The 11,379-nt window shown below is 32.7% G+C and overlaps 2 protein-coding genes across 2 annotated transcripts; both read left to right on the top strand.

Annotated features, from left to right (window-relative positions):
• Positions 1-3,235: 3,235 nt before the first annotated feature.
• On the top strand, positions 3,236-5,483 carry LOC106137746 (uncharacterized). Its single transcript, XM_013338649.2, has 2 exons — positions 3,236-3,418; positions 3,520-5,483. Exon 2 carries the CDS (start codon positions 3,583-3,585, stop codon positions 4,711-4,713), a length of 1,131 nt encoding a protein of 376 aa, XP_013194103.1. The 5' UTR covers positions 3,236-3,418; positions 3,520-3,582; the 3' UTR covers positions 4,714-5,483.
• Positions 5,484-9,573: 4,090 nt separating this feature from the next.
• Positions 9,574-10,962, top strand: LOC106140986 (cytochrome b-c1 complex subunit 1, mitochondrial-like). Its single transcript, XM_013342640.2, has one exon. It carries the CDS (start codon positions 9,574-9,576, stop codon positions 10,960-10,962), a length of 1,389 nt encoding a protein of 462 aa, XP_013198094.2.
• The last annotated feature ends 417 nt before the right edge of the window (positions 10,963-11,379 follow it).

Raw genomic sequence — 11,379 nt, 5'->3', positions numbered from 1 at the left:
AAAATACTATACTATCCGTACTAATATTCTAAATGCGAAAGTCTGTCTATCTGTCTGTCTGTTCCTCTTTCACGGCCGAACCACTGAACCGATTTTGATGAAATTTGGTATGTATATAGTGCCGTGTGGTTCCCGGCACCAATACAAAAAAGAATAGGACCACTCCATCTCTTTCCCATGGATGTCGTAAAAGGCGACTAAGGGATAGGCTTACAAACTTGGGATCCTTTTCTAGGCGATAGGCTAGCAACCTGTCACTATTTGAATCTCAATTCTATCATTAAGCCAAATAGCTGAACGTGGCCAATCAGTCTTTTCAAGACTGTTGGCTCTGTCTACCCCGCAAGGGATATAGACGTGACCATATGTATGTATGTATGTATGTATATAATTTAAGACCCGCGTTCAAACATAGGCTACTTTTTTTTTCAAAAATCGACCCCCAAAATAGTCAAATTGGGGGTTGAAAGTTTGAATGAAAATCATCGTTCCGCTTTCACGCCTGAACCGCTGAACCGATTTTGATGAAATTTGGTATGTATATAGTTTAAAACCCGCGTTCAAACATAGGCTACGTTTTTTTTCAAATATCGACCCCCTAAATACTCAAATGGGGGGGTGAAAGTTTGTATGAAAATCATCGTTCCGCTTTCACGCCTGAACCGCTGAACCGATTTTGATGAAATTTGGTATGTATATAGTTTAAGACACGCGTTCAAACATAGGCGATTTTTTTTTTCAAAAATCGACCCCCAAAACACTCAAATGCGGGGGTGAAAGTTTGTATGAAAATCATCGTTCCGCTTTCACGCCTGAACCGCTGAACCGATTTTGATGAAATTTGGTATGTATATAGTTTAAAACCCGCGTTCAAACATAAGCTACGTTTTTTTTCAAAAATCGACCCCCAAAATACTCAAATGGGGGGGTGAAAGTTTGTATGAAAATCATCGTTCCGCTTTCACGCCTGACCCGCTGAACCGATTTTGATGAAATTTGGTATGTATATAGTTTAAGATCCGCGTTCCAACATAGGCTACGTTTTTTTTTTCAAACTTCGACCCCCAAAATGGTCAAATGGGGGGGTGAAAGTTTGTATGAAAATCATCGTTCCGCTTTCACGCCTGACCCGCTGAACCGATTTTGATGAAATTTGGTATGTATATAGTTTAAGATCCGCGTTCAAACATAGGCTACGTTTTTTTTTTTTTCAAAATTCGACCCCCAAAATAGTCAAAAGTTTGTATGAAAATCATCGTTCCGCTTTCACGCCTGAACCGCTGAACCGATTTTGATGAAATTTGAAATGCATATAGATTGAGATACGAGTTCAAACATAGGCTACTTTTTTTTTCAAAAAACAGCCCCCAAAACAGTTAAAGGGGGGGTGAATCATCGTTCCGCTTTTACGGCCTAACCGCTAGGCCGATTTTGATGAAATTTGGTATGTATACAGTTTTAGTAAATACGTGTCAGTTGCGGAAAGCGGGATGGCACTAAATAGGATGGGATGGGACAGGATAGGAGGACTGGACGGAGCAGGACGGGACACAACAGGTTGTGACGGGACGGAACAGAACGAGAAGAGACGGGAGAAGCCATATGAATTTAAATCAACTATAAACTTAAAACAGTCCCGCACGATACGGGATTAAAAAATGGGTGTTTTATGTCGTATCCTTATAATCTAAAATACATTTGCGCGGGCGAAGCCGCGGGCAAAAGCTAGTGCTTAATAAAAAAGGATTCTGACTGAAACGAAAACAATAAACGATTCGGTGTCAGAGCCGGGGTCCTATTCTTGAAGTAGATGTTTAACTGAAATACGCCAGAAAGTACTGAAAGTCTGTTTGCAATTCATCGGTTAGGCTGTCATGTCATGGCTAAATTACTACAAATATATATATAATATGAATCCAAATTTGAAAATTGACAACGTTTTAACAATTCTTACGGGAAAGAATAACCGTAAATTTAAGTTTATCGTTAGAGAAACTGCAAACGGGAGCATTGTTAAGACTTTTCTTTACTATCAAAGAACATTAACTAAACGTTCAATGTCGAATCGGACCATTGAAATTCAAAATAAAATGTGACTAAAAACAGAAATAGAATCACTCCACTCAACTCTCACTGAATTAAATAATAGGTCCCCTTGTTACGACAGGATTTGGGTAGGAGCATCGTTAGCAATATCGACAGGCAGGCAGTTCATGGTAGTTAGTATTTTTAACCAGTTTGAACCGGTTCATACCGGCTTCTGAAATTCTCGCTGCGCCGAAAATAATAACGTTGTTACAAGTTTAACTTGAAGTGTTTGTTCAAAGGTATCGATTTTGGTGGAGTTGTTAAAATGTTGAAAGCGAAAAGAATGTTTGTTATTCAACTTTTTAATAAGCACATTTGTTTTTGTGATAAACTTAAGTTCATTATAACAAATTTATTTTTAAAAAGATAATATAAACCTACAATAAAAATATTTTTTTTTTGCAAAAACTATGTTCTTCCCCCTGGTGTTTGTTTCGTAGATACTCACCTCACCTTTCTGAAGAGGAGTCCGGGGTGCGCCTTTACAACCATAGTCCTGGATTGGGTGAGTCAGGTTTTACACGAAGCGACTTCCATCTAACCTTCGCAACGTTTACATAAAAACTAATTCATATAAAATCATGGTTACACACAGGTTTCCTCACGATGTTTTCTCTCACCGTAAGAGCATCGGTTGGCACTCAAACTAATGTACATAAATCAGAAAGGAGTCATTGTTACATGGCCAAGGTACCTTACCGTTTGACCACCAACGATTTTATTTTTTTATTAATACCTTATTTCTAGTCTATTACTGCCAAGATTGGAGGAATCAAAGTAGACTTTCTATAGGAACACAAAATTTATTTATATAGATTTCAGTAATATATTCTCATCCAGAGCATCAGTTACAAGTTATAAATAAAACAAAGTAATTTTAGAATCAAATAAAGATATAAATTTCCTATTTTAACGAACTGATTTTTCGTGATCGTGAATCCTGATCAAATATGTCAATTTAAGATTCCGATACGTTTGTTTGCAGATTCAACGAAAGAATTGATTCGGAATTTCTGAGGAGTCTTTATTTTTTATCTTTGTATACAAATCTTCATTTAATGATAATCACTATCATTAAATGAAGATGTTTTTCTCTATGTAGTTTTTACAAGAAGTATATATGCATGTAAATGAAACTCTTTGGTTCGTCATTTAAATTAACCGCGCTTTCTCCATATATTATCTGTGGTGACGGCAAAACGATTTGTCTGGATTGTCTAACATGGAGATTGCACTTGATTAATTACTTACTAATAAGTTAACTAATAAGAAACTATAAATAAATAAGATTGTTTGAAGCAATAGCATTAAATGTTGTTTCTCTTTACAGGTTAGTATTTGCATTGTATTTCTTTAAAATATGTTAAGTTTATTAAAATGTGTATGGCAGATTTGTGACACGTTTTCTGTAAAATAAATTTCTCTTTACAGAGCAACAACTTGGCAATTGTTTCACTTATTACAAAACAACATTTAATATAGCTGTTGTAAACAATGGAAAAGTTAAAATTCGAGTTTGTTGTAAAACCGGCTGAAGATCCAAAAACAAACATAATGTGCATAACCTCAATTATGGATGCAGATAAAAATACTTTTTTGATTCCGGAGCAATTACAATCAGTGAAACTACACGATGTGGTAATACAGACAAAAATTTTTCAAAAAGTAAGAACTACACTGCAAAGGAGACATGAAAAACGACAAGTATGGATTTCTGTTACACCGGAGTTACGTGATGCCTACATGGATGAAGATGGAAACATGCAATTTAAAGGTTATTTACTGGAAGAAGTTACATCTATTTCACAAAAGCAGATTTCTACGGACACGACAACAGAAGCTCTTTCAAGAATGTTGGCTAATTTTGCGGAATCGGAGAAGGAGCCTAAACTGTTCAATTTAAAGAAGTTATCTGAAATGTTTGTAATCGATAAATTTACACAAAAAACGTCCAGTGCAACACAATGGATGATCATCTTCGAAACTGAATGTGCTCGTATGGGTATAAATGATGATACTCACAAAATTCAAGGGTTAAGGTTATTTTTAGATGATTCTTGTCAAGATTGGTATAGTTCCATGCTTATAAAGTATACATTGAATTCTGAATGGTGTATTTGGAAAAAGAATTTTTGTGAAACATATATGAACAAAGGCTGGACGCCGGTAAGATATGCTTTTTTATTTAAGTATAGGCAGGGATCGCTACTAGAATATGCTTTAAAGAAAGAGAGGCTTTTATTAGAGACAAATAAGTCAATAGATAAAACCACTTTAATTAATTTAATTGTAACTGGGTTACCTAATTTTATAGCTGATGAAATTGATAGAAGTGATATAAAGGAAACTGAACAGTTATTTAATAGTATTCGTGGGTTAGAACATCTAAATAAAAAAAAATTTGTAAATAAGGAAGTACATGTTGAAAATAAAATTAAAGAAAAATCTTTAAAGGAAAAACCGTGCAAAATCTGTGAAAAAGAAAAGAAAGGAATTCGATATCATTCAGAGTCTGTATGTTGGTTCAGAAATAAAAATGATAATCAATATAAAAAAGAGTCGATTAAAAGTGTTAATAATTCTGAATTGGAAATGAGTTTAAATGAAGTAGATCCAAAAAACTAATAATTCCACCATTAATCAAAATTAAAATTTTAATAAATGATTCCTTAGAAACATTGGGAGTTTATGATTCAGGATCAAATGTTAGTTTAATTAATTCCAGATTATTATCCTTAAAAAATTATCATATCCATAATAACTATAATAATCAGGCAAATTTAAAAACGATTAATGGTGTAAAAAAGGCTATAGGAATAGTAACATTAAAAATTAAGATTTTTCAGCTAGAGAAATACATAAATGTTTTTGTGGTAGATAAACAAAATTTTGATTACGATTTTTTGATTGGGTTAGATTGCATAAGATCTTTTCAACTAATTCAAAATGAAAACTTGGAGATAAAACAATTCTTAAACAATGAGAAAAAAATAAGCAATGAAAACATTCCTGGCTTCACAGGTAATAAAATTCAAAACATGCAATATTTAGTTAATGAAAATAATGATAGGAAAAACATAGGGGAAGATAATTTAGTAATTAATGATAAATATGAGGTCAATTTTAACGAACACATAGAAATTACAAACTTTAACATTTCAGTAGATCATTTAGAAATTCAACAACAATCAGAAATAGATGAATTAATTAACAAGTATAAATCGTTATTTGCGAAAGATAAATACGATGTAGGTAAAGTGAAGGGCTATGAGGCACATATAGATTTACTTGTAGATACATATTGTAGCAAAAGACCATACAGATGTAATTTTGAGGATAAAAAAGAAATAGAACTACAAGTTTCACAATTATTAAAAAATAAACTAATTGAAGAATCATATAGTTCGTTTGCAGCCCCTGTAACACTAGCTTATAAAAAAGAAGAGGGGAGAAAATCTAGACTATGCATAGATTTTCGTGATTTGAATAAAATAGTAGTTCCTCAATCGCAACCACTTATAGAGGATTTAATGATAAAAACAAGGAATTGTAAATTTTTTTCAATTTTAGACATAAATTCTGCATTTTGGTCAATTCCATTAAAAGTAGAAGATAGAAAAAAAACTGCATTTGTTACTCAAGAAAATCATTTTCAATGGACCTGTTTACCATTTGGTTTAAAAACTTCTCCTGCAATTTTTCAAAGAATATTAAGTAGCATAATTAGGAAACACAAATTATCAGATTTTACAGTAAATTTCATCGATGATATTTTAATTTTTTCTCGGACATTCACGGAACACATGAAACATTTATCTCTGTTACTGGAAGCAATCTCAAAAGAGGGCTTTAGATTAAAATTCTCTAAATGCAATTTTGCACAGGATTCTGTTAAATATTTAGGTCACATAATAAAAAATAATACAATTACGCCGCTTAAAGATAATTTAATAGCAATAAAAGATTTCCCAATTCCTAAAAAAAAAAAAAAATATTCGTCAGTTTCTAGGTAAAATTAACTTTTATGGAAAATACATACCAAATATATCAATCATATTAGAACCGTTACACAATTTGTTAAGAAAAGACCAAAATTTTACTTGGACGAAAATTTGTCAAGAATCTTTTGATAAAATAAAGAATATGCTTTGTTTAAGACCTATATTAGAGATCTTCGATCCAAATTTACCTATAAATATTTATACAGACGCCAGTATTCAAGGTATTGGAGCTATATTAAAACAACCACAAAAAAATGGAGAAGAGAAGCCATGTGCATATTTTTCTAGAAAATTAAATGATAGTCAAAAACGAAAAAAAGCTATCTACTTAGAATGTTTAGCAATAAAAGAATCAGTCAAATATTGGCAACATTGGCTCATAGGAAAAAAATTTAAAGTGTTCTCAGATCATAAACCTCTAGAAAAACTAAATATTAAGGCAAGAACCGACGAAGAGTTAGGAGATCTCGCATATTACTTATCACAATTTAATTTTGAAGTTATATATTCACCAGGAAGGGACAATGTAGAAGCAGATAGTTTAAGTAGAAACCCTGTGTTAGAACCACATGTTAACCAAGATGAAGTCTTAAAAATAATAAATTTTCTTATAAACTAGAAGAGATTCAAAAAGATCAAGAGGAAAATGAAAACATAAAACTTAATAAAACAAAACTATTATTAAAAAATAAAGTATACTTTAAAAGAATAGGAAAAAAAGAAAAAATTATACTCACTGAAGAATTTAGTAAAAAATTAATTAAAAATATACATTATGAATACTGTCATATAAGGGTGAAACAAATAGAAAATAAAATCAAACCATTTTATACAGCAAAAAATTTAATAAACAATATAAAAAATATTTGTGATAATTGTGAAATATGTTTAAAAAATAAAACTAGAACTAAATTTAAATTTGGATTAATGTCTCATCTAGGCCCTGCCACCTACCCTTTTGAAATAGTCTCTATAGATACTATTGGTGGATTTGGTGGATCTCGCTCTACAAAAACATATTTACATATTTTAGTGGACCATTTAACCAGATATGCTTACATTTTAACATCTAAAACACAAAATGCAAACGACTTTATAAAGCTTGTAAAAAAAGTTATCCCTGAAAATAAAATTGGAATGATTCTGTCTGATCAATACCCAGGCATAAACTCAAAAGAATTTAAAGGTTTTTTAATAAAAGAAAATATACCAATTATCTTTACTGCAGTAAATGCACCTTTCTCCAACGGTTTAAATGAACGTTTAAATCAAACAATAGTTAACAAAATTAGATGTAAAATTAATGAAAAGAAAGATAAAATGGCTTGGACGACTATAGCTCATGAATGTATACAGAAATATAATGAGACTGAACACACAGTTACAGGATTCTCCCCAGTATATTTACTAGAAGGAAAAGTTATTAATATCTTACCAGATGAATTAAAAGAAAAGAAGTTACAAAGTGATTTATTACAAGACAGAAAAATAGCTTTAGAGAGAACTATTAAATCTCACAACTACAATAAACAAAAATTTGATAAAAACAGGAAAAGTTGTCAGTTAAAAGTAGGTGATTTAGTATATGTAGAAAATGGAAACCGGTTAAATAGAAAAAAACTAGATGAAATAAAAATTGGACCATATAAAATATTAGAAAAATTATCAAACTCAATTTATAAGATAGATACAGGTTACAAAAAAATTGAATCAAACTATTTCCACATTACCAAAATTATACCAATAAAAAACTAATTATCTGCAATTATAAGGGGGGAGGGGAGATGTAAATGAAACTCTTTGGTTCGTCATTTAAATTTACCGCGCTTTCTCCATATATTATCTGTGGTGACGGCAAAACGATTTGTCTGGATTGTCTAACATGGAGATTGCACTTGATTAATTACTTACTAATAAGTTAACTAATAAGAAACTATAAATAAATAAGATTGTTTGAAGCAATAGCATTAAATGTTGTTTCTCTTTACAGGTTAGTATTTGCATTGTATTTCTTTAAAATATGTTAAGTTTATTAAAATGTGTATGGCAGATTTGTGACACGTTTTCTGTAAAATAAATTTCTCTTTACAGAGCAACAACTTGGCAATTGTTTCACTTATTACATGCATATAAAAAACCTAAAATCCGGATTGAAATTTTATTTAATAATAGATAGACATTATCGTAAACAATAATTTAGTACGAGTAGGATAGTATGTAGTAAGAATGATCCATACCTACTTATTGTTAATATAGTTTCGTTTGATTTATAAGTCAGTCTTTTTTAAACAAACATTGTATGTTAATATACCTACCTAAACATATAAAATGATATCAGCTTTCAAATCTGACGCCATAAAGTGAGATTGAGTGGAGTTGCAACTTGCAATTTTATTACGCTTTTAACATAGTGGCCGGCGCAACTTTATTGTATGACGTCATGTGCTTGCAAGTAAATATAATTTTAACTGTTTCACGGACATAAGTGCAGATAAAAGATATGATGTTGCTATGTGTAGTTCGAATATTTATTACTAGAGCACAATTGTATATACGGGACAAATTACACTGATTGAGTTAGCCTCGAAGTAAGTTCGAGATTTGTGTTACGAGATACTAACTCAACGCTACTATATTTTATATTAAATACTTATATAGATAAACATCCAAGACCCAGGCCAATCAGAAAATGTTCTTTTCTCATCATACCCTGGCCGGGATTCGAACCCGGGACCTGCGGTGTCACAGACAAGCGTACTACCGCTTTTAGTTTTTTTTGTAGTTTGTTGAACTCGCTAATCATAAAACTCGCTTATTACATTTTATTTTCATTTAATCTTGATGTTCGAGAGTCTTGACTTGACAGACAGACGAACATAGACAAAAGAATAATCGAATTTGAGGTATGGAATCTAGAAAACGAATTAAAACTTGCATTTCAAAGCCATTTAAAGTCCTACTTGTAATTTCAATATAAAAAATAATCTTAAGTAATAATGGTTTTTTGAACGTTTAATTGGACGGAATGAAATTAAAATGATTTTGATAATTTTTGATGCAGAGATAGACTGAACTTTAGGGAGTAACAAAAGTTTTTTCATATCTTGAAATTCTAATTTCAAAAAAAGACCAAAATATAACTGAAGCATAAGAACTAAGTTACCTATATTTATAGAGAAAAGAATCGAATTTAGCTTGTATGATCTGACCTAAACAAACAACATATATAAATATTGTTTTATAAATAGAAATTGAGAATTTCGCACTACAGGCAAAGATTGGTTTAGTTATGTTCTTTGAAGAATTTTATATATGAATCTATAAATACATACTTTAATACATACCTTGAAAGAGAAAACAAGAAATTAGACATTTCAGATCAACTCTTGACGTTTGGTGACATATGCAAATCAAAAGTTCCTTTTGACACACGAAACATAAAAATAAATGCAATAGCTTTTTCTAATTTGTTATTATTGCAATGATGAATACAAACTTGTCATTTCTAAAATTCACGAGGAGTTTGGTCAGACACAGAAGCTGTGGAAGGGCTTGTTCTCCTTCGGAGGTGCCCTCCAACACCAAACTCACTATACTGCCTAACGGAATCCGAATAGCTACCGAAGAAACCAGATCGCCACTAGCTTGTATATCACTCTTCGCTGAAGCCGGCTCCCGGTACGAAAAAGCTTGCAATAATGGCATCTTCCATTTCATAGAACATCTAATCTACAAAGGTTTTAAAAGCATGACAAAAAGTGAATTGCAAGACTTATGTTTTTGTTCGGGAATCAAATTCAGTGCAACTACAGGCAGAGAACTGCAAGTCTTTTCAGCGAGATGCCTACCCGAATGTAGTCTTATCGTAATTGACATTTTTAGCAAAATGCTAAAGGAACCAGCATTTTTTGAAAACGAAATAGAGATGGAACGATATACCCTTACAAAAGAATTGATAGATGCGGACAACGATCCTAAACAAGTTCTATTCGATTATTTACATCAAACAGCCTTCCAAGGAACACCTTTGGCCCAACGAGTGATCGGTTCTCAGCGAAATTTGAAATCATTCGATGCCGCATATTGTTCAATGATAATAAAAGACCATTACCAACCTTATAAGTTGGCTTTCGTAAGTTCCGGCTGTGTTAAACATGATGAAATGTCCCAGCAAGTTAACACCCACTTTGGCTGCATGCAGGGAGATCCAGCAATGCAGTCTGACGAGGGATCTTGTCGCTTTACCGGTTCCGAGGTTATCTTTCGAGACGATTCCTTGCCTTATGCGCATGTAGCACTCGCGTTTGAAGCTCCAGGGTATAATACAACGGATTACTGGACTATGTTGGCTGCGGCGTGTATGTTGGGGTCTTTTGACAGGAGTCAAGGTAGGAGCGAGAATCACGCCTATCACTTAGCACAAGCCGGTGGAACTGGCATTTGCGAGAGATATGAACCATTTTATATCCCATACCGAGATGTTGGGCTTTGGGGAGTATACTTCGTCGCGCATAAAATGCATTTAGAGGACATGCTGTATAACGTGCAAAAGACTCTGATGGGTCTCTGTACGATGTCCCAATTCTCTGATGTGCAAAGAGGTGTGAATGCTGCTAAGTTGTTGGTGGCTAGGAGTGTTCAGGGTACTATAGATTCTTGTCATGATGTTGGCTTCCAGATCATGTACCGATGTGGACGGCAGTCTCTGCAGGATTCATATGATTGTTTGTCTTCCGTGAATCATAATGTTTTGAGGGAAGTATGTGATAAGTACTTGTACGATCGGTGTCCTGCCGTGGCGGCGGTGGGGCCGACTGAGAATTTGCCGGAATATAACAGGATTAGAGCTGGAATGTACTGGCTTAGGCGTTAGTGGTTCTGAAAGCGTTTGTATGGTACATATATTTTTAATGATTTGATATAAAAATATTCTAAAGTGTTTTGGTCTTTCTTTTGTCCAATGTGACTTATGGAAACGTCCATTTATGATTCTTTTTATTCCGTCTCCTTACATCAACAAGAAGGAATAAAATGGTCCAACTCTGCTTTGATGATGCTGTAATGGCATCTCCTCAATTCATCTTAATTAATGAAAAGGTACTTGAAGACCGCAGGTAGTTTATAGAAGTTTTTAATTAGGTACTGGGTTGACGGGAACGAATATAAAGTGTTTTATTTTTTTAAATTAACATTTCAAGTTTATAAAAATATCTGCTTTTAAGCATAAACTTTATCAATAAGCAGCCCATAAAATGAATGGCAGATTCTATGGCTAGCCTTATTATTAGAA

Source organism: Amyelois transitella, chromosome 12 (assembly GCF_032362555.1).
Source record: "Amyelois transitella isolate CPQ chromosome 12, ilAmyTran1.1, whole genome shotgun sequence".
NCBI classification, from domain to species: domain Eukaryota; kingdom Metazoa; phylum Arthropoda; class Insecta; order Lepidoptera; family Pyralidae; genus Amyelois; species Amyelois transitella.
This window is presented reverse-complemented; position numbering and strand designations above follow the sequence as displayed.

Bases quoted from the DNA above. Each gene is read 5' to 3' on its own strand.
- LOC106137746 (XM_013338649.2), top strand. From the start codon at position 3,583: ATGGAAAAGTTAAAATTCGAGTTTGTTGTAAAACCGGCTGAAGATCCA.
- LOC106140986 (XM_013342640.2), top strand. From the start codon at position 9,574: ATGAATACAAACTTGTCATTTCTAAAATTCACGAGGAGTTTGGTCAGA.